The 25,589-nt window shown below is 53.3% G+C and overlaps 1 protein-coding gene across 5 annotated transcripts in view; it reads left to right on the top strand.

The window, feature by feature from the left end:
• The first annotated feature begins 399 nt into the window (after nt 1–399).
• GLT1D1 (glycosyltransferase 1 domain containing 1) overlaps nt 400–25,589 on the top strand; it is a 98,931-nt gene continuing 73,741 nt past the window's right edge. For 2 of the 5 annotated variants that reach the window (XM_059139879.1, XM_059139880.1), the window contains exons 1-2: nt 400–1,305; nt 24,635–24,783. In XM_059139879.1, the coding sequence (XP_058995862.1) occupies nt 1,217–1,305; nt 24,635–24,783 (238 nt within the window). In that variant the 5' untranslated portion in view covers nt 400–1,216. Of the gene's footprint in view, nt 1,306–11,648; nt 11,845–24,634; nt 24,784–25,589 lie in introns of those variants that run through there. The other 3 variants (XM_059139877.1, XM_059139878.1, XM_059139881.1) reach the window with 3 other exon arrangements.

Raw genomic sequence — 25,589 nt, forward strand, 5'->3', positions numbered from 1 at the left:
ACGTGGACCGCGGCGGTGCTGCCCCTGCGCGCCGGGACGGTGAGCCGCACCCGTAGCCGGCGCTGCCGCCGGCTCCACGCGCGCCTCCCGGGCTGGCGGCCGCACCGCGGGCTTTCCCGGGGGTCGCGACGAGGACGGCTGTCCCAGAGCCAGGCTCCGAGCCCGCGCCCTTCCCCAGGGACGGCTTCGCGCTGCCCTTCGCCCGCCAGCTCGGGTGTCGCTCCCTGTGCGCGGGGCGCGGCCGTCGCGTCTGAAGCGCCCCGCCCCCATCGCGCTGCCCCTCTGTCTCTCCGCCGCGCCGGCCGCGGCTTCCGTGTGTCCCCCGTCGCCCTCCCCGCTGTCCTGGTCCGCGCGGTCCTCGCTGCGCCGTGCCAGGGCTCTCCCGTGCCGTCGTCTTTATCGGCCCATAGCTCCTGCGGCGGGGGCCGGCGCGCGGTGCAGTGACCGTGTCCCTGAGAAGTGGCCGGAGCGCGGTGCAGTGACCGTGTCCCTGAGAAGTGGCCGGAGCGCGGTGCAGTGACCGTGTCCCTGAGAAGTGGCCGGAGCGCGGTGCAGTGACCGTGTCCCTGAGAAGTGGCCGGCGCGCGGTGGAGTGACCGTGTGTCTGAGAAATGGCCGGCGCGCGGTGCAGTGACCGTGTCCCTGAGAAGTGGCCGGCGCGTGGTGGAGTGACCGTGTCCCTGAGAAGTGGCCGGAGCGCGGTGGAGTGACCGTGTCCCTGAGAAGTGGCCGGCGCGCGGTGCAGTGACCGTGTCCCTGAGAAGTGGCCGGCGCGCGGTGGAGTGACCGTGTCCCTGAGAAGTGGCCGGCGCGCGGTGGAGTGACCGTGTCCCTGAGAAGTGGCCGGAGCGCGGTGCAGTGACCGTGTCCCTGAGAAGTGGCCGGAGCGCGGTGGAGTGACCGTGTCCCTGAGAAGTGGCCGGCGCGCGGTGGAGTGACCGTGTCCCTGAGTAGTGGCCGGCGCGCGGTGCAGTGACCGTGTCCCTGAGAAATGGCCGGCGCGCGGTGCAGTGACCGTGTCCCTGAGTAGTGGCCGGCGCGCGGTGCAGTGACCGTGTCCCTGAGAAGTGGCCGGAGCGCGGTGGAGTGACCGTGTCCCTGAGAAGTGGCCGGAGCGCGGTGGAGTGACCGTGTCCCTGAGAAGTGGCCGGAGCGCGGTGCAGTGACCGTGTCCCTGAGAAATGGCTGGAGCGTGGCTTCCAGCGGCGGGACCCGCATGGGAATGCTGGGGCTACTGCGAAACCATTGCTTCTTCTCTCTGCCCTCGAGGCCAGCCGTGACCCGAGGCGTCGGCTTGCCAGATAGGTAAGAAGTCCTTCCTCCAAGGAGCGCGTGTTCTCCTGTTTATTTTCCTAAACGAGTGACCCGTAGACGGATCCCCACCTGGTGGTGGCGGCAGCCCAGCGCGCAGTAGGTACTTAATAGGCATTTAAAGACGGACTCCTGGGATGCCAGAAGAAGACCTTCCCTCCCGGTCCATTAACGCGCAGATCGTCCTCAGCTGTCAGCTTAGTTGATCCTTCCAGAACAGGGCGGAAGCTTTTCCTGCGTCATTAGGGTGCCCACACGATCTCTTCACAGCAGCACGTTCACGTATGATCCTGTGTTTTGTGAATTGACTTAATATCTGTCTTCAAACCTGGGAGAGCTGTGATTTTGTTTGTCCGTTACTGTGTTCCCATAATCTAGCACAACCCCTGCCGACAGGAACTACATGCGGATTTGAACTGAGTGAATATTTGTTGATTTTTTAAGTGGTAAATTTTATGAGACATAACTGGTGTTTATTTTTTTATTTTTTTATTTTTATTTTATTTTTATAACTGATGTTTAAAGCGTACATTGGTTTCCTAATTTAACCGAAGAAAGGCAAACCCTGTAAGATCACACACCTGGTAGGCAGTAGAGCTCAGTCTTAAGTAAAGGGTTTTGCTCAATCCCTGGTACAATGCAGTGCTTCTCCCATGTTCTGGCTGGAACATGAGACAGAACCTCCACAAGTATTTGTTAAAAGACTGATGAAACTGACACTCTGCGGCAAAGTGCAGAGTAAACGGGGTGAAAGTGAAGCGATTTGTTGGTTCGCGCGATGGTTTAGTACGAAGCTCTGTTCAGTGCAGATGGGCCGTCTTGGTGGAGCCCAGAGGAACTCAGTCGAGTTATCTCAGCTGAGGAGTGTAGAGCTAATGGAATGACGTGGGTGTGGCAGTTACGGAGTTAGGGGTGTACCCTGAGGCACTGTGAGCAGTTCCTGGTCCTGGGGTAGGAAGTCCGGTATACATACCCTGCTGTCTCTGACACCATGAAGTCGCAAAATCAGTCCTGCGGGAAGAAATGTTTCGGTTTGGTTGCAGTGTATTTTAAAAACTGCTCTGGGCTTTTGACTTGCTTTTGTAAAGAGAATGTGGAAGGGATTAAGAACCGCTGTGGAGGGGCGCCTGGGTGGCTCCGTGGATTAAAGCCTCTGCCTTCACCTCAGGTCATGATCTTAGGGTCCTGGGATCGAGCCCGCGTCTGGCTCTCCACTCAGCAGGGAGCCTGCTTCCCCCGCCCGCCCCCACCTGCCTCTCTACCTACTTGTGATCTGTCAAATAAATAAAATTTTTAAAACAAAACAAAACAAAACAGCTGTGGATAGGCACCTGGGTGGCTCAGTTGGTTAAATGACTGCCTTCGGCTTGGGTTGTGACCCTCAAATCCTGGGATCGAGTGCCACATCGGGCTCCCTGCTTGGTGGGGAGTCTACTACTCCCTCTGATCTCTCTCCTCATTCTCTCTCTCTCACACAAATAATTAAATAAAATCTTAAAAAAAAACAAAAAACGCTGTGGGCTTACGACTTGCTTAGGTAGAGAGAATGTGGTGGAGTATCCCTGGGTCAGGTCTGAACCTGAACCTTAGCAAGGGCTGGTAGCTTCTACTTTTGTGCCTCGGAAGCCCTGAACCCCCACATAAAAAGTCCAGGTACCTTGCTGGAGTGACCACGTGTCGAAGAAGAGTCTGCAACTATGTCGAGAGAAGTTCCCCATGACCTCAACCAACCTCCCCGCTGAAGGAAGCCACACGAGTCACCAGCAGCAAGACCAGCAGAAACTGCCCAGCCGAGCCTCCGCCCAGATGGCAGAATACTTGTTATTTTAAACCAGTAAGTTCAGGGCAGGCTTGTTAGGCAGCATCAGATGAAAGCACACCTGTCTTCTCTGGGGGCCATAACCTAACACCAGGTAGCGGCCACTGTCTGATGTGGGCCGTACGGTTTCCAGCTTAAATCCCGCTCACTCTCTGTTGTCTTGCTTTCTTACCGCAGAGAAATTTTCTCTCTCTGCACTGTCTGGTGCGGTAGCCACTAGCCACGTGTGGCCATTTGAACTTAAATTAGTACAAGTTTAATGAAAGGAAAAGTTCTGTGCCTCTATCACAGCAGCTGCATTTCAAGTACCCAATAGCCTCCTGCGACTGGCGGCTACCGTGGTGAACAGCACAGTATAGATCACCCCACTGTTGCAGGAAGTTCCGTCCGACTGTGCTGCCTTTTACTAACGTGGAGTGCACACCCTCCTCTCTTTCCAAACTGAATCCTGATTTCGCTCGACTGCCTACTCTCGATTTGTCTCCCCGCGTTGCTCCCCCCAGCTACCCACGCAGCTCAGGAGAAGCTAACTTCATCGGTGTTTCTCGATCTGAATATTCAAGAACAATGCTAGTCTCTCATGCCTCTTCACAGTGTCTGGTTTGGAAACCCAGACTGTAACCATTCAAGACATGACATCCCCCCAGGGCCCGGCAGAGCACAGATGACATGAATTGGCCCAGTCAGGCTAAAAGAAAGGATTCTTGTTCCATGACTCCAAGGGAGACACTCATCCAAACAGGGCATGAGTTCGGAAGCCCAGGGGCCTAATTGCTGCTGGCAGCTGTCTCACAGTCACGAGATGAACCAGTTGAGGATGTGGATGGCGCAGTAGGGAATCAGGGAGAAGTTAGTAAAGATCACTGTGTCGGGTTCTCTGTTAGTTGAAGCCAAAAGCCACGTGTCATGGTTGTATCAAAAAGCAGGAAAATAAGAGAGGGCAGCCTGATTTTTTTCCTCACACTCCAATTTGCTTTTAGAGTTTCTGCCTGGCCCTTGCGATCAGTGTGTTTGGAGCCCCTGTGCTAAGCTCCAACCATGATAACGCTGAAAGCATTGATAGAAGTTGACTCTCACCACCTTACGGTGTATACTTGGAAGATGCCTCTGTTCCTAAAAGCAATCATGGGAGTCTCCTTACAGCTCAAATAAATAAGTAAATGACCTAACTCATACCGCTGGCATCTGGACGATAGGCAGCGTTGTCTTACAAAGTACAGTTTGTGGGCAGTCTTTTCACCTCAGGGGCCTTCTGGGCAAGAGGACCTTACTGCAGGGTCGCTTGTGGCGTGGACCGGAATGTACCGTTTGCTCTGACGCAGGACCCTTCTCCGTCACCACCCTGTCCCTGCTCAGTGCGGAGCCCAGAGGAGATGCTCTCTGATGGAGTGAATTCAGAAACCAGTGGGGACCGAGGACATTTCAGGGGCTGTCGACTTTTTCATGGTATTTCTGCTTCTCATTTCACATCTGCAGGGCTCATCGCTGGCTGTCCCCTACAGCTACGTCTGCTTACTCATAGTTTCTGCTTCCTCAAAACATGGGTTCACAAGTGCCCGTTACGGACATCCTCTGCCATCTGCGCATCACTCACCAGCCCTCTGCCCACGTCATGACCGCTCAGTGTCCGTACTCGTGGCTGAAGCTTCTGCTTTTCAGCTCCCGCAGTTCTGTCCTAGGGACCGCGGCAGGCCTAGATCATCTCTACGCGCCAGGCCACGGTGTGAGGCCTGAGCTGCATTAGAGGCAGGCCCTCCCCTCAGTCTCTTGACTCTTCAGGTGCGGAGTTGTTATAAGTTCTCTTTATCTCTGGGAGCCCCTGTTGTGACAGTTCTGTCGGCAGAGCACGTAGGTAGAAGCAGAAAACACGAGAAGTACGAACAGTCGGTCTGTGGGACGGAGTCAGGCCTTACTTTCTGGAGCCCAAAACAGAGTCCCATTAACCTGCTGTTGTGTGAATTAACTCGGCTCTCAGAATGACTTGTGTTTTATGTTTGCGGGGGAGGGGAGTGTGGCCCAGAAGATGGGTTTGAGTTTGCGGTTTTCAAACACTCATTTTCTTTGACCCTTGTGCGTAGCACCCTCTGCTTCTTGGGTTCCTTTTCTCCTGGGCTTGGACAGTGAGACATCTGCACCAGGCAGGCCTTCACCGGCAGAAAGGGGGAGGGACGAGAGAGGGCAGGCGATCGAAACGGCACCTTGGCTTCCTTCCGTTTGAAAAAGTGCGAGGCGTGGGGCGGCACCTGCCCGTTCCCTCTCGACTCTCTTCCTCACAGTTCCGGGTAAACGTCTCCGTCTGTGCTGTAGTCCTACGACAGTCGGCCGCTGCAGCCTGTTCGCTTTTGGATTGGGCCTTGCAGAAGAGGTCTGTGGAGGTGAACTCAGAGCGAGCACTAAAGCGTGTGTGAAACGACACAGCGTGTCCGACGCATGGAGAAAAGAAGGGATTATCCAGTGAATTCTGGTGGGGTGAGCGACTGTACGCACGGGAGAAACAGGCTTTGTGTTTCAGACCAGCATAAGTTCCAGATGGGTCAAATATTACCACATGAAAATAAAAAATATCAAAAACGTGACACGAAACTATTGGCAAATAGAAAACCTCAGGGCAGGAAATGCTTTCAGAAGCCTAACACCAAAGCCATAAGCCATAACAGAAAACATTAATTAATTTGGCTACGTAAAGACTTAAAACTTATTTGCCTAAAAAAGGTTTGGCAGCAAACTTAAAAAATATTTGAAATATGTACGACAAAGTTAATATCTTTGTTTTAGAAGTTCTTAGGACTCTTATGGGAAGTCTTGGGTAAACATCCAGTAAGTAACGCTGGCCAAGTAGATGGGCGTGGTAGAAGAGAGCGCTCCTCTGGTGCTGCTCAGCATTCCTTCTGCCACAGACACGTGCTTTTCGGCTCCTGGGGTGGTGCAGGCAGGCCCGGCTGGCCCCTGAGCTGGCTCTGGTCATGGTCATGTGACCGAAGCCCATCCAGCAGCCAGATACCGTCTGTCGAGTACCGTGATTGGCTCAAAGATGGGTCCGTGACACAGTTTGGTCTAATCATAGCCAGTCCCTTGTCTTACTCTGGAGAGCCAGGAATGAACTATTCCTTTTTTTTTGATTCTGAATTTTGAGCTCATATTTTTAAAGATTTTGTTTATTTATTTGACAGAGAGAGGGAGATCACAAGCAGGCAGAGAGGCAGGCAGAGAGAGGAGGGAAGCAGGCTCCCTGCTGAGCAGAGAGCCCGATGTGGGGCTCGATCCCAGGACCCTGAGATCATGACCTGAGCCGAAGGCAGAGGCTTTAACCCACTGAGCCACCCAGGCGCCCTGAACTGTTCTTTCTGCTCGCGTTGTAATTCTAAAGATACAAGCCTAGAGTTGACATGGGCCATCTTGTAAAACTTAGGAATGAAACAACTCAGAAAAAGGTAGGGATGGAGAGAGAAAGACCTTGTTTGAAAAAGACATATTCTGGGTCCAGGTTCTGCCCATCACCTAAAGTAGCTTTATTTCCTGGACATTTCAGTTGTGAGCCCATGACTTCCTTTCTGGTTAAGCAGTTGTGACTTTCAGTCCTTTGCAAGTGGAGAAGTTCCAGCTAGTGCAAGCAGTCATATACGTGCGATGCGCACACACGGGGGCAGTGTCCTTCCGGGGGAAACAAAGCCAAATCACGCCAGTAACGTAAAAATGCAAAAAGAGGGGACACGTCACTTGAACTGAAAAATAGTCCTTGTTGGCAATTGTCGGGCAGTGAAGTGAGCGTACTTGTAAGCGGTCAATGAACTGGTAGATTCCGTACGAGGGTTCTAGCAGTGGGCTGTGCATATCAAAACCACATTTGTCCACACTCTGAATGTGCAGCACCACTGTTGGGAATTTAGAAATGTGTGCAGAGACTTAGTATAAAATGTTCACGGCAGGGACAACTGGGTGGCTCAGTGGGTTAAACCTCTGCCTTCGGCTCAGGTCATGATCCCAGGGTGCTGGGATCGAGTCCCACATCGGGCTCTCTGCTCAGCAGGGAGCCTGCTTCCCCCATTCTCTCTGCCTGCTGCTCTGTCTACTTGTGCTCTCTCTCTCTGTGTCAAATAAATAAATAAAATCTTAAAAAAAAAATGTTCATGGCTGGGTTACTTAAAATAGCCAAAAGATGGGAAACAGCAAGGCATTGATTATAGTGCATGGGTACACTCAGATGATACCAGATTCTGAGGTGGAAACACATTCAAGATACATCGTGTTCATTTCTACGGTTACAAAACAAATTGCCACAGCTTTGTGGGGCTCAGGCAAGACCGGGGTGTGTCCGCTCACAGCTGTGTGAGCCTCGGGGCGGAGCATGACCGAGTGGTTCCCAGCTCCGGGTCTCAGAGCAGAAGTGAAGGTGCGGGCCGGGCCGAGGCCCCATCTGGACTTCTTTGTGGCTCCTGTGATTGTGGCCGAACATAGCTCTGTGAGGTGGGGAGTAGAGGGGCCACTTCCTGCTGGCTGGCACCTGGGGCTGCTCTCAGCCGGGAAAGCCCCCCGGCGCTCCGTGCACCCGGCCGCCTTTGGCCCCAGTTCTAGCAGCAGAGGCTCCCGGACGGCGGAGGCCAGGAGACATCAAGGAGCTTCCAGCGCCTTTCAGTGACTGGGTAAGACTCACCCTGGACGACCTCCCTATTCTAAGAGCGACGGGTTTGGAAATGTAATTTAAAATTCTCTTCACTTCATCGTCTGGACGGGCATTTGATTGAGTACCTGGAAGAAGGCGCCCATCAGGAGGCTGGCGCTCTTGGGGGCATGTTCGAACATTGCCTGCCGCGGGCAGCCCTGTCGGGACCCCTCACTCCTGAGAGCTTTGTCTGTGTCCTTGCTTATAAATAAACGTCTGTCACTTTACTCACCAAAGGAGGAAAAAATGCCTACCGTGATGATTAAGTCTGAAAAGAAGAGCAAATAATAACAATGACAAAAGACCCATATAAAGCATTTTTACTTTTAGTAACAAAGTGACAGACACAAAGCAATGCAAGCTATCACCGACAAGGTGCTGTGCCCTGGTCTGTAGAGCAGAGCTGAAGGACCGCAGAGGCCGCACTGTCCGCGCCGCTTTGGGAGACGTACACCTTCTCGAATCTCCGTTTCTCCGTCTGTGAAGTGCTGACAGCAGTGGTACCTGCCCCAGGGCTGGAGGGAGGACTCACGGAGGGTTGCCGCAGAGTGCGCAGGACGCCGCCAGCTGCGTGATGGGCGCCGCGGTTCCATCCATCCATCCAGTCTGGAAAAACTCGAGACCAAAGTCTTGAGGGCAGTGGGATTCCGTGTGGTGTTTAAATTCTGTTTTATCTGTATGTGTTAATCATATGTGAGTGTTTAATAAAAATAAATGAAAAAGTAGCACCTGGGGGGCTCAGTCGGTTGAGCGTCTGACTCTTGATTTGGGCTCAGGTCATGATCTCAGAGTGGTGAGATCGAGCCCTGCATCAGGCTCTGTGCTCCGTGGGGAATTGCCTTGAGATTTCCTCTTCCTCCCTCTGCCCCTTCCCCTGGTCATGTACTCGCTCACTCTCTCAAGTTAAATCTTTAAAAAAAAAAAGAGAGAGAGAGAGAAGTTTAAAAGAGTAGGTACGGGTCAGCACGTACAACAGGTTGTTCCTGTATCTTCCTTCTAGCCAACCTCTTATGCGCAACGATGGGACCTTTGTCTCTCGCATTATTAGAACTGTGCTGCACCTTATGGCATGTTGAGAACAGAGGCCAGACACTGGGATGCTGGACTTGGAAGCCTGGGTCCGTTTCTCCTTCACATTCAGGTGGAGATGGTGGAGGCGGCGAAGTGAGCTGCACCAGAGCTGTCAGGCGTCCCGGCCCATTTGGCAGTGATGAGAGCTCTGGGTTGTGAGTTAAGAACCCCGTATGCCCCACATTCAGCACAGCAGTGGGAAGGAAGGCCCGCTTTTTTGCTGAAAGCTCAAAGGGAAAATTGTTTAGTTCTGGTTGACTAGTGACCATGTTCCCTAAGCAAGGCTGGAAGAAACTAGTTACTTTAGACCAACAGCTCGCTCTTGTGTGTGGTCACGTCCGCGTGCTGTCAACAAAGGGCGGAGGAGAGAGTGCGGCAGTTCTGTCTCTGTCTCGTCTCTGTCTCTGCCTCTGCTTCTGTCTCTGTCTCTGTCTCTGCCTCTGCTTCTGTCTCTGTCTCTGTCTCTGTCTTTAGAAAGCGTTTTGCGCCTCTCTCTCTCCTTCACCCCCAGCATGTCTGTAGCTCTCAGCACTATGGTGGGGAAGAGTAATGGTCCAGAGATCGGAATCTGCTAGAAAAAGCAAAGGAGCGTGCGCCACTTGTTAATGTCATGAAGGCAAAAAAAAGGGGAAAAAAAGATGTCAGGTGCTGATTTTTTATCATAAGCCGTTTCTAAATTCAATATGCCCAGGGTGCTCTCCCCTGAAATGCTATCACTTTTATGCCGGGGAGATAATAAGCTTTCATTTTCCGTGGTGCCGTGAACTAGAGAAATAGTCTGAGCAAACACTGTGATGAAAGAAAAAGCAGATTTTGCTTTACATATATTTTAAGACCCTTGTGTTAGAACCATCTAGAGAAATACTGAGATGCTTACAACCTTTTCTGTTCTAGTTGCCACCCACCCCCCGTAATTATTTCCATATTATCCCACAGTAACACATTTGTCTTTGTACCCTTTTCTATTACCTACTTGGGAGAGTCATAAAAGACTTCACCAAAACGAACTAATTAGCTATGATACTATATACTGTCTTTTTTGTCTTATAAATGGGTAAACTGAAGCAATGAATGAATAAAGTAATGGGCCCTCAAAGATCTGTCAGAACCTCTTACCTTACAGAGCAGGTGTATTCCAGAAAAATCCAATAAAAGTGAATTTCTACAGCAAATCCTGTTGCAGCGCTGACTTCCGTTAAAGCATCAGGACTGCATTATCATAGGAATAAAATTTCACAGCAGTGCCTTATTCGGGGAGGTCCCTCCACAAACATCTACTGAGTGCCTTCTCTCCACAACCTCTTCCCAAGGCCCTGGAAGTTGGAGCCCATGTGAAGACCCAGGCGGAGGGAAGGGCTGGCTGCTGCCGGTTACGCAGAATGGGACCGTCTGGGGTCAGAGAGCCCCGGCTGTAGAAGTGGGGAAGAAGTAGTCCCCTGTGTGGGAGGCCGGGCCTTCACACACACACTCACTTCTGAAATGGGCCAATTAGTGAGTAGAGTGGTTGGCTCGAAGAAGAGATGTCCACGTCCAAATCCCTAGAACCGTGTTCTCAGTGACTGCCACTTGCCCCGGGGCGGCAGTGCGCCCAGCTGACAGACTGTAGCACCTGGCTGTGGGGACGGAAGATGTGGTCACGTACACCTTAAGAGAAAGGCCTTGGCTGTGTCACATGGCAGGAAGAGCTCTTCAGTGCACCATTTTGGGTGCACCCTTGTGCCGGGCCTTGCTCCTTGCCTGGAATGTGAACGTGATGGCTGGGACTGCGGCAGGCATGCTGCGCCTCATGGCTGTGTTGAGAACAGAGGCCAGACACTGGGATGCTGGACTTAGAAGCCTGGGTCCATAGTGACCGTGCAGCCAGACATAAACGTCAGTTTCTCCTTCACATTCAGTTGGAGATGGTGGAGGCGGCGAAGTGAGCCCGTCAGCGCTGTGGTGCACTGAAGAGTCCAGGCCCGGGCTGTTAAACTGAACGGGAGGCCCTCAGACTGATGGGGCTCTAACACTGGGTGCTGCTGTACTCAGGCAGAGAAAGAACTCTGCCAGTGCCTCAAGGTGACGGTTAGGAAGTTGACACGTCAGCACAACCAATCACAAACAGCCGACCCGGCTTTCAGCGGGAGCCACCTAAATAACACACTTTTTTTGCTCTGGCATCTTTTGTGTGAAGGCCCTTCCTCTTCTTGCCCCCTCTCCTGCCAACCGTTTCCAGTTTAGTACTGCTCCACGGGAGTCAACTTGGACTCAGACAAACTTAGGAATCTTCATAGGCCCCATGTATCTTTTCGCAAATGTAGAGTGGACAGCTCCTCCTCCGATCCAGCTTGTGCATTGTGGAAATGCTGACTTAAGTTGGACACATCTCTGGTTTTTCAAGACCCTGGTCCTGATACCTGGGGGGCAGACTCTGACCACCCTGGTGTGAATGGAAGGCCATCGGTGGTTCCCGAGGGGGGCCTCTGCAGTCACCCCTGCTGCTGGTCCCTGTGGGAGGGGACCCAAATTACCTTTGGCGCTAGTCCCCGTGGGAGTGGAGCTACGGCCTGGTCCCCATGGGAGTGGACCCACCCTCTCCCTTGGAGCCTTGAGAGTCCACCAGTGATCTCTTCTGGCTCCCATGGGCGGGAACCCCGGGAACCCTGGTGCTGATCCCGTGGGAGCTGTCTCGCGTCTCCTCCTGCCCCCAGCTCCCCGCACGCCTGAACCCCGTTCCAGAACCAGCGAGTGCGGGCGCGGCCTTGGGAGCGGCGGGCGGGACCGACCCAGTGCCACCGCCCAGGCCCCTGCCCCGTCCCCTTCTCAGGCTCCTCCGTGTCCCCGCCCCTCCCCCTCGGTCCGCGCTCCCGCCCCCGGGCCTGGTCGGCGGCGGCCGCGGCGGTCCATGGCTGGGCCCTGGCGGGGACAGCGGCGGCATGCGGCTCCTGTTCCTGGCGGTGCTGCGGCGGCACACGGGCAACGCCGTCACGGCGGAGCGCATCCGGTAGGTGCAGGCGCCGACCAAGCATCCGCGATGTGAGCGCGGGGTATCTGGGGGGGCCACCCGGCCGCCGGGACCGCGCGCCCAAACGGACGGGCTGGCGCGCAGGGGCCTGTGCGGGCGCGGAAAGGCAGCAGCAGGGCCTGTGGCCCGCGGGGGCGCGGGGAGGTGGGGACGGTGGGAGCGCAGGACCCAGCCCCAGGCCGGTGCCCTGGCCCCGCCTGGATGCGGCTGTCCTCATGCGCCCCCACCAGCCCCTGGGGTTGTTTGGGGGGGGGCGGTGGGGAACCCCGCTTAGGAACCTGCACGGGGGCAGGAGCACGGGGGCAGAACGGTGGAGAGAAAGCGCTCCAGGGGCTGCCGGGCTGCTCTGTGCGCGCCCGTCTTTTACACCTGTGGTCACCGGTGCTTTGTGTGTTAGGGGGAGACTCAGCAAGGAGAACCGTGGTCAGGTCTGTGTGCCGCTTGCATTGCCGTGGGGCGGAGAGCGCAAGAATGCAGGGATGTCTGCTGTGACACAGGCCCTGTGTATAACTTAACAGGGTTAGGGGCTGCTTGGGGTCAGAGCCCCGGGGAGGCCTCCCTAATTAAGTGACATTTGCCTGGAATCCTGAGTGCAAAGGAGGGTCCCATTAAGCTGAGGGGCCGGGGAGGGTTTCCAGGCCCAGCGGGCATCAAACAGGCCAGCGCTCCCTCCTCCTCCAGGTGGACCCTGCTCTCCGGGGGCCCCCCCTCGGCTCCCAGCATTCCGTGTCCCATCCTCCTCGTCCTTCTCAGCACTTGGGCTGCAGCAGTCCCGTCAAATGCTTAGTTGTGTTCTTTTTGTCTGCTCTCTGCTACGGAAGCCCCTCAGGGCAGGCCTGGAGCAGATTGGTGCCTAAAGCTTAATGGAGAGTTTTGTTTTGTTTTTAACTGACTTGCTTCATGAAATTTCTCAACTTACTTCCCCTCTCTTGGTCTGCTTCCCTATCATTAAAATGAGTGATTGGGGCAAAGCCTTTAATGTCCCTTCCCACTAAAGGATGTTACAGTTCTCCTCCAGATCGTATGTGGCAATGACTGTTAGAGGATAAATTAGTTTTCAGAGGTTTGCAATTAGGATTTCACAATGAGGATTTTCATCATACAGGTTTATCTTCACTTTAATTGCAGTGCCCCTGCTTTTTCTCATAGGCTCACAGAGGGAGGAGGTGCCCTGTGGCCTCTGCTCTGAGGAAAACATTTCAGCAGGGAGAGCGCTGTGGGAGTCCACAGAATTAAAGGAGGCAGTTTCAGGCAGTGATGAGTGCCAGTTAAGGCACTCCCAGTCTGGGAGGATGGTTCTGGAGCGGGGACAAGCCAGAGTGCAGGTTCTGAGGCCAGACCGAGGTTGGCAAGCCCAAGAACCAGAAGGCCAAGCTGTCTGGAATCTAGCGCGTCTGGGGGGCCAGTGCTGGGAAGGGGGAGGGTCAGAGAGAGACCCTACGTCCCGTTAGAGAAAGCAACTCTTTAATGTTTTGCTCTGGATGTGAACTGTACGTACAAACCCCAATATTCCAAAGGTCCCCCGGCGGCCCGCACCAGAGGGCCATTAGGAGTAGGCAAAATGGCCGTGGGGACTGTGCAGGCCCCTTGTGCTGCTTGTCCTTTGTCTTCCTGACTACGCCCAAAGCATGACAACAAGGGCTCTTTGTGCTCTGGTTGCTTCAGAGCCAGCCTTGTCCCCCTTTCGCTCTGGAGGTAATGCAGAAAAGGAAGACTCCAAGGTTGCCAAAGACATCTTAGGGCCTGTGAAAACCGAGGCGCTTTGAGGAAAGAATGCCAGCTGTCCTGGAACAGGAGGGGAACGGAGGTTCCCTTGGTGACAGACGTTCTCCTGGAGTTAGAGCATCCACACACCTGTTCCCTGCCCAAGACCCCTCTGGCCTTCAAGTGACCCCAGGCCGTGGGGCAGGGAGCCCCCCAAGTGAAGAAGATTGGGCTTCCCTTCAGTACAGCAGAAGAGGGGGTGTGAGTTAGATAATACTGGGTTTTCAAAAAGAAGAAATGGGGGCTCCTGGGTGGCTCCTTTGGTTAAGTATCTGCCATTGGCTCAGATCATGATCTGAGGGTCCTGAGATCAAGTCCCGAACTGGGCTCCCTGCTCAGCGGGAAGTCTGCCTCTCCCTCTCCCCCTGCTTGTGCTCTCTGGCTCGCTTGCTCTCTGTCGATACATAAATAAAATCTTTAAAATAAAATTAAAAAAATAGATGAAGCAGGTCCATCCTTGGGTATCTGTTTATAGATGTAAACTAAGACCCAGTCCAGAAACAGCATTGCAGAATTGTGACGAGTACGCCGACAGGGAGATCCAGGGGCTCTGGGAGCATGTAGGCAGGGGGCCCATCCCAGGCAAGAGGCGGGCAGAGACCTTTGGGCATCACAAACCAAGGAAAGCGCGAGCTTCGGAGTACAGCTTCCTGCCTTCACACACGGGCCCCCAGCAGCTGAGGTGAAGCCAGGCTCTGTAAACGCTCGGCAGCTCAGTGTTCTTATCCGTGAGGAGGGGACACCGCTGGGATCTGCCTCACAGGTTTGTTAGAAAAATCAAACATGCGTTCCTACATTTTCAGTGTTTTACAGCAGGGCTGGGTACCTAGTGTGCACTCGGTAAACATGAGTGTTTCGTGCTACCCCGGCTTTTCACTGGCCAGGCGGGCGCGGGTTGGTGTGGAGGGCGGCTGGGTGTCTTGGGTGAAGGGGCAGCAGGTGGGGTCAAGTGGGGAGCAGATCCTTCCAGGCCCGGCTTGTGCAGCGTTAGCAGTGTCTGGTGCACTGGATGAGTGACTCCGTGGGGTCCGAGACTGGAAGGATGTACGGAGGCAGGAGGAATGATTTTGCCCCTGGGGTACACTGGGCAGTGTCAGGAGACAGTTTTGGTTGTCACACTGGGCGTGAGGGGCCCCTGGCATCTCTTGGGTAGAGGTCGGGGGTGCCAGTAGACCCCTGACAGTGCCCAGGATGGCCCCCACGGTGGAGACTGATGCAGCCTGAAATGTCAGTTCTGCTGAGACAAACCCCGCTCTGGGTGCGGTGCGTAGACGTGGCTGGAGACGTGGGCAGGAGCCCTGTCATCTGGGACCTACGGTTTGGTGCCACGAACAGAATTAAGCCACCAAAAGCGATCTAGTTTTCAAGAGGGCCCTTTGAGCTGTGTTTTGAAGGGTGGACTGCGGGGACAGAGGAGGGAGCGTTTGGGCCTGACAAGTGCAGAAGTACGGCAGGCAGGGCTTGGCTGTTGAATGGAGAGTGACAGAACCACAGCAATTTAGTAGAGTTCGATGCCCTTTATTCAAGGGAGAGTGGCCTGTGGGTCAGGGCTGCCCTGCCTCACAGCCGGCTTGCACTTCCGAGGGATCTGGGGCTGGAGCGACTTTCATGGAACCTTCGAAGTGCCACGGCAGGGACGGGCCTGGCTGACTGGGAGGCCAGGGGGTCCTCGAAAGCTAGCAGGTCCCACCTGTGAGGGGCCAGTGAGCTGGCTAACCGTGTGTCAGGGATAGGAGTGTAAGGAGTGTGTGTTAGGGATGCATTTCCTGGCCGACCGCGGCTCAGGTTAGGGACGTGGGCCAGGCCACTGGGCAGCCTCTGTTTATTTCGTGGGTCCTGCCAGATGAAGTGTTTTAGCTGGTGTCGACGAGAGCTGGGAAGATTGGTCTGTGCGGGGATCGGGAAGCAGAGAGTGACTGTTTGAGTGTCTGGGTGGCACCTGGCCCTTTTGCAAACCCGTGTGCCGCGTGAGAAGGTCCCGTCACTTCGTGTCCGACTCAGCGGGCCTTAGTGAGCATTTTCGGATGCCCTCATCGGGCACCTCCTTCTGGAGTGGTTTCCGAAGCCCTGTGAGCGTTAGAGCGTTCGTTCTTTAGCATGGAACATTCAGGAGTAATTACCAGTGCGGAGGGCCTTTGGTTTGCTGGGATGGTTAAGGCAGCCCCTGTGTGAACACGACGTCCGGGGGCCCACTGTGTCCCCACTGTGACGCCAACCTCCACAGCCCGGGTGGCTGGTCTGGCTCTCAGTGCAGTCCAGCGAGGGCACCAGGGCTTCCCTGTCCCCTCTGACCCCCTGAAGCTGCGACCATTTTCCAGAAGAGCCTGACCATGAGCCTGACAAGGCCTCTCCATCAGGCAGATGGGTTCAGGTCAGTCCCTAACAAAGAAGGTCATAAGGGAAAGCTGCTTTGAAGTTAAAAATCGGGTCAGGAACATAGGGAACAAAGTTGTCCAGAGAACAAAGTTCATTTCATGGGAGACGGAGAAGTAAATTGCATAAGTAATGGATACGAAAAGCAAATATTTACACAGTTGTTTCCGTGAAAGAGCGGTGGACCCACAGTTAGAAAGGGTGTAGAACCCGAGTGCGAGGCTGGTCCTCAGAACCCTGGAAATGATCACGGCTGGGCCAAGCTGGGCCTGAGGGCCAGCCAAGGCAGTGCCTGTGCCATGAGAAGAATCTGGAGGACAGGGTGATGCCCTGGGGCGCTGGACAGTGCGTCCCCATTCCCCACGGCAGTGGAAGAGCTGGGCGGCCGGACAGGGACCCAAAGATACCCAGTCTCTGGCCACCTCCAGCAAAGGGATTCTGACCCCTGTCCTACACCAAGCTGTCGGATGCTGGCCAGAGTCCCGGGAGCCAGCCCTGGGGTTTGGTCTGCAGAGCTCCTCAGGGCACAGGGAAGGGCAGAAGGTTCAGGTTGTTCTGGTCCAGAGGAGGGCATCCTGGGGGTCAGTGCGGCCCACAGATGCTTGTGCTGGCGTCCGGATGAATGTGGGGAGCTGCCCTTCGAGCCGTGGGTGGTGCAGGCTCTTTCTCTTCCTCCCCGTGGAGCAGATGCGGAAGACTGGCAGCTGCATTAGAGAATAGAAGCCAACAGAAACTGTGCAGAAAGGCGCCATCGGAGGGAGCGGGGGAAGAGGGAGCGCAGACACAGCCCGCACCCAGGGCAGGACTGACTCCCATCTGCCGCTCCCTGCTCTCAGTAGCTCGGGATGCTGCCGTGATTGCCCAGCTTTAGGGGAAGAAGAAAAGCCTGAAGGCAAGTTTTCTCGTCTTCCAGCTTTGCTCTAGCGGATGCCACGGAAACTGCGGCGTGTGTAAAGTCAATAGGAAAAGGCTTTATGCTTGTTCCTCTTGAAGTAATAGTTCTTGAAAAGTCACTTAATATTTTCATTAAGCAAATATTTATTAGTGACCATCTCTAATAGGCACAGTGCCCGCGGGTGCCTTCTGCCTCCCGAGCACACGGCCATTCGGCCACAGAGCTCTTAGCAGCTCAGGGCTCTGCAGGTGACTGTACAGAAGGTTCTAGCATTCCCGCGTGGCAGACAGACACACACTGGCAGAAACGACCCAGCTCCCTGGTGATCAGGGCAGCGGGGAGAGCAGGGTGATAAAGGAGCAGGCGTTCCGGACGGTCCGGGGCGCTCCCCTGAGAAGTAGTGCTCCTTTCTCCTACAGTTTGCTTTTTTGATATAGAGTTCACAAAAAATTCACAGTTTCAAGGTGCACAATTCAGTGGTTGTCTGTCTGTTCGTAAAGTCGCACAGTTATCACCCTCTCTAACTCCAGAACGTTTGTCTCACAGGATGCCCCAGCCCCACCAGTCTCCTGCCCTGTCCCGCTTCTCCGCGCTCCATCGGCGTGACTCTGTCTCTGTGCACGCTCCTGTAAATGGAATCACACGCAGAGTTGTCCTTTCCACAGACTGTATACAGGTCACTGCCGGGCCCCTGATAGCTGCCGAGTCATGCCAGGGGCGGACACCATGTTGTGTTTGTCCCATCCTCGACTCTGGGGTGAAGGACTCTTGGGGCTGCTTCCTCTGGGAAGCGGAGCCAGTAGCGCACACATTGACGTATGAGCTAGATGGTGAGTAGTCCGTACGCCGGAGCCCTGCAGTGAGCAAGGTGAGGGCGCAGCGCTGGGCATGGCCTTCCTGGCCATGTAAATCATGTGTGTGGAGGCCTACAGGGGGGAGAGGCCGAGGCGCCTGAGTGTGGCAAGAGAGAGCAGCAGGCCTGGCAGCCGGAGCCACAGCGAGGGTTCTGGACACAGAGCGCTCCCAGGACCACAGGATTGGGAGAGAAGAGAGCTGGTTCTGCGGCCCAGTGAGCACCCAGCCCCGTGCGCATGGAGTGCAGCCACACTCCCGCAGGCGGCTGTGCTCTGTGAGCATGCCCGGGTGCCCATCCCGCCCAGGGCAGCGTGACCACAGGTGGGGGAGCTCCGTGTCAGAGCCAGGGCTGCTCTGGGCAGACACAGGGGCTGGGAAACAGGTGGCACTGGCTCTCGGGGAGTCAAGGGAGGGGCACGTTCAACTGCCAAGGGCAGGTAGCCGCCCCCAGTGCTGGGAGGGGTCCCTGCAGTCCTCGGCCTGGGCCGCAGCCCTCCCTCCCCATCGCACTCGCCTGTGTCACTTCCACCAGGAAGTGGGTGGCTGGAGCATCCTGGGCTTGCCTTGCCAGATGTGCCATGCGCTTAGGGCACGACAGAGGCCAGTGGAGAGGAGAGGTTAGGGCATTGACGAGAAACTCACTAGAAAGACGGGAAAAGGAAAGTTTGTGGGATTGCAGGAGACGCAGGATGGTCTGCCGGTGGCAGGCATGGAGGCCAGGGTCTGGAGGTCTGTGAGGTGAGAGGTCTTTCGTGGCTGGAGTGATTGGGAGCCTGGCGGACAGATAAGACCGTGGTCAGAGCGTGGAGGACTTTACGGAGAGCTGGCTCCGCTCGCCGCCAGCTGTATATCAGACACCAGTAAAAGCTCTGAGCTGCTTGTCTACAGCCGTTATCAGAGATTTTCAGCTTTCAGCAAGTGGAAACCCAACCCCAGCTGCCTGGACAATAGAGGGAATTTAGCAGCTTATCCTGTAAAAGGTGTGCAGGTGAGGCAGGCTTCAGGCTTGACTTCGCAGCTGAGATGCTAAAGGCAAGAGTCTGCATCTTGCCCCTTCTTGGGTCCACTTGCCATACTTGCTAGGTTTTCCGGGCCCGCATCTCCCACATCAGCTTCGAAAGAAGGAGGGTCTGAGTCTCTGCAGGTGCAAGTGCGTGCCCCCAAGTTCTAGAGTCACACGTCTTTCATGGGAGCTCGGCCAGCGGGGGGCTGTCATGGCCGCGAGGCTGCAGGAGCACTCTGTGGTGGGAGCACGGTCATCTGGGGGCTGTGATGACCGCGAGGCAGCCGGATTACTCTGTGGTGGGCGCGTGGCCAGCCGGGAGGTGTGATGACATGAGGCAGCAGGAACACTGGTGGTGTGTGCTCAGCCGGCGGGGGGCTGTGATGACCCTGAGGTCTCCGTGGTGGGAGCACGGCCAGCAGGGGCGCTGTGGTGAGCAAGCCCGGGCATCCCAGTCAGATGGGTAACAGGGACTTCTAACGTTTTGGGAAGACGGACATGGGAATGTCCACTCTGGAAGACATAATATGTGGCAGGTGTGAGAGCTTCACTAGTTCTCATCAAGGAGAGGGGAAAGCAGAGGTCCGTGAACTTTGAAGGTTTAAGGGGATAAGAAATGTTGGCACTGAAGGAGCAAGAAATACCTTTGGGAGCCTTAAAATTGGGGAGTTTTCCATAGAATTTCAAATGCTAATCCTCTCGGTAAAAATGGCAGAACTGGCGATGGTGAGAGCATCTGCCTAGCACTGATGGAAGCAGTGTGATCGTCCTTGTCAGTTTGCATATTCTGGTGGTCACCTTAGATAGAGCACAAAGAAATGGAGGAAATTAATTGTTATAATATATTCTCTTGAACTCAGTATTTCTGAATATGTCAACATGTCATCACTACAGAAATTATTAATTAGCTGTGTAGAAATTATTTTACACCTAGCGCATCTCTACTCGGGCACTTAGCATCTCTGTTCAGGCCTTTAGCACATCTCTCTATAGGCTAGCCCACAAAGCTTCATGGTTTTCACTAGCCTCTCCCACTCCCTCCATTCATTAAAACTTCATCAGTCCCATCTCAGCAGACATTGGGGCTTGGGACACTTCCTGATCTGGACATTTTGCCTGTTTTCTTATGGGCCTTTTTATTCTTTTAAAAAATACTAGCTTCACCACAGTAATCTCTTGAGCAGCAGAATCCCATTAAAATCCCATTTTAAAAGTAGATACACTTTACAGTTTACAAAACGCATTGACAGCATTATTCAAAGTAACATGCTGTCCTGCAAATGTGTTGTTGTCTCACTCAGTCCGCAGAAGGTTGCACGGGGCAGCATCCAGTCTAGTTCACCATGCCGGCTGGAGCCTGCAAGTTTGAGCAGGCCGCCACACAAGGGCTTCCGTCCTCATGAACACCCTCAGCATTCCCAGACCAGCATCAGTTCTTTTACACATCACAAGTTCTTGCAGTACTGTCCAGAGAGCACCATTTTATTCCAGCCCCGCTGCCTTTCCCCTAACCAGAAACGGCACATCCCTGCTTCTCCCCTGTAGGTGCTGCGTCACTGGAACAGGTCAGGGACTCATGCTGTAGAGGCCTGCGGGGTGGGACAGGCCTGAGGAGTCCTAGGGGCCCTGCTCCCATCTCAGGGTCACACAGGGGCCCATGGAGATGGAACGGAAGGCAGTTGGTGTTGCCTGCCCTAAGTTCCTCCTGCATTTTTTTTGTAATTCAGACAGCATCATTTATGCAGATTTGCCTAAGTTAAACACACAAATGATCAAGGTTCTCTCTTCCCTCAGTTAAAGAGGATGGTTTTCAGCCAAGTAGAAGCAGCAGCTAAGTCCTATTGAATCTGGAGTCAGGCATGTGCAAAAGGTTCCCCTCTCCTAGAACCACCAAACAAATGCTTAAAAATCTCTTCATTTGTTAGAGAGGCCTTCCTTCTCAAAACAGCCTTCGGTTGGGGCGCCTGGGTGGCTCAGTCGGGTAAGCGTCTGCCTTCAGCTTAGTCCTGGGACTGAGCCCTGCAGCTGCTGCGCCCTGCTCAGGGTCTGCTTCCCCTCCGCTCCAGCTGCCGCGCCCTGCTCAGGGTCTGCTTCCCTCTCCGCTCCTTCCCTCCACTCTTGTCCTCTCTCTCTCAAATACATAACATCTTAAAAAAAAAAAAAAAAAAAAGCCGTCAAGTAAACCAGAACTCCTTGGACATATTAGGTGCTCATGGAGTTTATTTGAATCAAATGATCACTTATAGAAGGAAGAGGGACAGAGCAGCTTAAAAACATTAAAAGTTTTTAAAAACTAAAAGTTTAAAAAGTTCAAAAGTTTTTAAGTTCTGATTAAAGCCAGAAATGAGGGTAAACTCTTAGTTATGGAGAATTATGATTAAAAAATTATTTTGGAATATTTATAAGATCATAACGTTAGTGTTGAAATGCCATTTAAAGATCTATTTAATAGATCAAGAACAACCCCTTGTGTGTACTTAAACCCTCCAGTCCATATGTCCTATCTTTTCATTCTGCGTGAGCCCGAAATCTCTCAGGAATGGATTCTCCAAGCAGAAATCAAACTGCTTCTTTTCCATTTATCAACATTTATTTTTTGGTTTCTCGTTCCCTAGAATTTTAAGAAAATGGAGTAACATTTACCCATACTGAGAAGCACACTGAAGTTTCACGTTTTTAAAAACACTAACTTTAAGGCCACCCGGAGCAGGCTCTGTTTGTCCGTGGCTCAACCCTTCCAGAGGAGTTGAGGTGGGGTGGGGTGAGGCTGGGCGGGGTAGGACCGCATTCCAGGCTGATAATGAGTGATCAGGATTAACAGTGGACAGGGTAAGATCAAGGTACTCTGTGTACTTCAGTAGTTTAAGCAAGATCTCAGCATTGCAGAAATCACCGGGTGACAGCGGCCGCATTGTGCATTTAATTACAGAGAGAGGACAGTGCTGGTTCACAACCCCCTGCAGGTGCGGCCCCTGACCTTCCTCCCCTGAGCGGGTGTGAGCGAGACGCTGGCGGGCTCTGCCCCTCCCTCAGCGTTCCTGAGCTTGCCAGTGGCTCCCACTTCGCAAACAACTTGGCCATTTTATGACCCCTTTGCTTAAAGATTCTAGTTCCTTCATTCTTTTGTTCTTATCCTTATTTGTCGTGTGCCCTGTTGGCTCTCCGTGCAAGCCAGCTAACTTGCCTGGTGTTTGGCTGAGGAAACAGCGGTCTGTTTTATTGCTGGACTTAAAAAAGAAGGGGGTCTGTGTTGGATTTGAAGTTTGTAGTCTAGTGACTTCTGGATGATTTAGGAGATGCTCAGGGGTCCGTTCCAGGGTACTTGGTTGTCACCTACGCGCTGGCTTTGTCGTAGAAGCCTAAGTGGGAGTGAAGGGTCCTGAGCAAGAGAGACTCGGCGTGATGGCGTTGGGGGGCCCATGTGCGGTGGGAGCGGGGCGGTGGGATCTCACTGCGGGGGGCTGGCATTCGGAAATGGGCAGTCATGGCTGTGGGCACTCTGAACGCACGCCAGTGGGTGTCCTGCAGCCGAAGAGCAGGTCTGGAGCTTGGGTGGGTGGGGCGTGGGGCGGCCGGCAGGCGGGCTGGGAAGGGCGCCCACTGTGTGCTAGGCGAGGGCATTGGATTTGATCCCGGAGGTGCATTCAGCCATCTGTTCATTCAAGAAGCAAGGCAGATTTGGGGCCGTTCTCCCAGAGTGGACGGCTGAGCTGGCTACCCCGGGAGGCCCCAGGCAGGTTCATTGTACCTACAGGTGCACACACACCTCCAAGGATGATATAATGGGATATCTGTCCGTGATTAACCCCCCCCCCCCCCCCGCAGCACAAAAGGGCGTGGCCCTGTTTGTCCTGTGTAGACATGGTCACGGCTGTCTCTTCCTTGTGCGTCCTACAGACACTCCATGCACGCACACTGTATACAGATACAAAGTAGTCTTCACTCTCTCATTAACTACATATCCTGGCGCTGATTCCAGGTTATACTTGATCCTTGAGCGACTCGGCATTTGAAGTGCATGGGTCTGCTCACGTGCGGAGTTTGTTTCTGTAAATACAGGACAGGGCTGTAAATGTATTTTCTTTCCTTATGATTTCCCGGGTAGCCCTTCCTTATCTTCAGTTTATTGTAAGAATACAGTGTATGATAGGTATAAAATACAACATCTGTATTAATCAACTGCGTTAGTGGGAAGGCTCCCAGAAGTAGGCAGTTGGTGGGCATTTTGGAGGAATCGGAGTGATACGTGGATTTTCGTCTGGGGACAATGCCACAACCCCCCTTCCCAGCTGTTCAAGAGTCAGCTGTACGTCGCTGCGAGCTGCTGCATTCCTTTCTCTGATGGGGGCAGCGCTGGACGATGCATCACACGTGTGTGGACCCGGATGAAGGACCCGGATGTCAGGTCCGGTCTGTTCGGGGAGTGAGACACAGCTGCCCAGGTTCATGCCGGGTGTGCGTGTCTGCACTCATGTCCATGTGCAGTTTGGGAACCAATTCCTGGACATGGAGATGTTTGCTGACAGTGTGCACACCTCCAGGGTTCTAGCTGCTGCTCTGTCGTCCACCGCAGAGCTTGTGCCGGTTTGTCCACTCAGAGGAGTACACGGGAGGGTTTATTTCACAGAGCCATAGGCAGACTTCTGATCTTTGCAGATGCTCTCTGTAAAAAGACGACAAAGTTGAGCACCATTTCCTGTATCTAAAAGCCCTGTTGAATTTCTTTTTCTATGGCCCACAATTTTAGGTCCATCCCTAACTTTTAAGTTGTTACTTGTTTTTTTTTTTTTCTTATTGTTTTATGAGAGCTCTTTATAAAGTAAATTAGCTTCTTTCCTTTTGTAAGAGTCGTTAGTAGTTTTTCTCGGTTTCTTACCTTTTGATTTTGCTCACTCTGTGTCATTATTCAGAATTTTTCTTTTTTTAGATTTGTATTTTAGATGTATGTTATAAGGAACTGAGCCAGGATGAGAAGAAAGACATGTTTCATAGATATTTTGGAGGTAGATGGAAAACCCATCTTTGGAAGCTACAATAATGGGTGACTTTGTCTTTTTTTTTTTTTTTTTTAATGCTGTTAGTCACCATACAGAACATCTTTAGTTTTGGTGTTTTTTTTTGTTTTTTTTTTTTAAGATTTATTTATTTATTTGACAGAGAGAGATCACAAGTAGGCAGAGAGGCAGGCAGAGAGAGAGAGGAGGAAGCAGGCTCCCTGCTGAGCAGAGAGCCCCATGCAGGACTCGCGATCCCAGGACCCTGAGATCATGACCTGAGCCGAAGGCAGTGGCTTAACCCACTGAGCCACCCAGGCGCCCACATCTTTAGTTTTTGATGTAGTGTCCATGATTCATTGTTTCCATGTAACACCCAGTGCTCCGGGTAATCCATGCCCTCCGTAATACCCACCGCTGGGCTTTAGTAAGAACTGGATTTCGGATGCCACAAAGCAGACTTCAGGTTCCATCCATAACTAAGGGACAGGAGGGAAAAACCAGAAATTAAGGAAATATTTAAAAAAAAAAAAAAAAAGAGCTTTCTGTTCCAGCAAATGTGATCGAATGCTGTGTGTGTGTGTGTCCGCATGCGCGTGTGTTTTGTCTCAGGACTGAATTAGCCCTTCATCCTGCTAACCTTGGTCCCGGTTGAAGTTCCAGGGACTGGACACTGGTGGGTGAATCATTATTGCTAGTGATGGTGAGCCTTGTCCTGTATTTTAGGAGGATTTGCCCCTACAGGACAATTTAGAAGATACTATTTTCTTAACGTTTTGGTTTAAATAATCTTTCGATTTAAGATGTGAATCCCCGTGGCCACTTGTGCCATATTTTTCCTTCTCCCTCACCCTTTTCTTTCTCTGTTTATATTTTTTGGTAAAGGGACCATCTGGAAGCTGCTGGCCACGTATGTCTTCTGAAAGATGCCTGTGACCTGGAAAGCTCATCTGAAATTGCCCGCTTCATCGAGGCCGAGAACTTGGAGGCAGCACTGGCTCTTCATCTGTACAGAGGAGGCCGACTCCTGCGAGGTGAGCCTCTTTCTCTCCAAAGGTGAAACACTGGAAATTGTGGAAACTAGAAGCACTCACAGGGTCAAATAAAACAGAGCTGAGGGCCACCCGCGGGGGAGGTGCTCAGTGGGTTAAGCTGCTGCCTTTGGCTAAGGTCATGATCTCAAGGTCCTAGGATCGAGTCCCACGTTGGGCTTCCTGCTCGGCGAGGAGTCTGCTTCTCCCTCTTTCTGCTCATGCTCTCTCTCCCTTAAATAATTAAAATATTAAAAAACAAAACAAAACAGGGCTGAGCTCTCAGTTTGTACTATTTTCCCAGTTCAGACTTGGAGGGTGCACACTCGTCTTTTTTGCTTGGTCCTTCTTAGGGACTCACTTTCCAGAAGGATGTAATTCTGCCGAGCTACAGAGCAGGCTCACGTCCAGTGGGCAGTGAAGGAAGCTTTGGGGCTGTCTGCCCTCCGGGTGCATTAGTCGGGCTCTCAGAGAGACGAGCCCAGGAGGACATGTGCAGACACATAGAAGAGGAGGTGGGCTTAGATGTGATGACAGAGGCCCAGAGGTCTCCCGGCCTGCCCTCCGCAAGCTGCAGAACCAGCAACCGATACTGCCCTTCCCTCTGGGTCTACAGGTCTGAGAATCAGGGGGCTGCTGGTGCCAGTTGCTGTGAGTCGGAAAGCCAGAGAGCGGGGACCTGCGATGTCCGAGCACAGGGGAAGAGGGATGTCTCCACTCAACCCAGAGAGTGAATTTCTCTTTCTGGCCTTTCTGCTCTTCTGGGGCCTTGAGCGGACGACCGGGTGCCGCCCACCGGCCTCAGTGAG

The sequence above is a fragment of the Mustela lutreola genome, chromosome 11 (assembly GCF_030435805.1).
Source record: "Mustela lutreola isolate mMusLut2 chromosome 11, mMusLut2.pri, whole genome shotgun sequence".
NCBI classification, from domain to species: Eukaryota; Metazoa; Chordata; class Mammalia; order Carnivora; family Mustelidae; genus Mustela; species Mustela lutreola.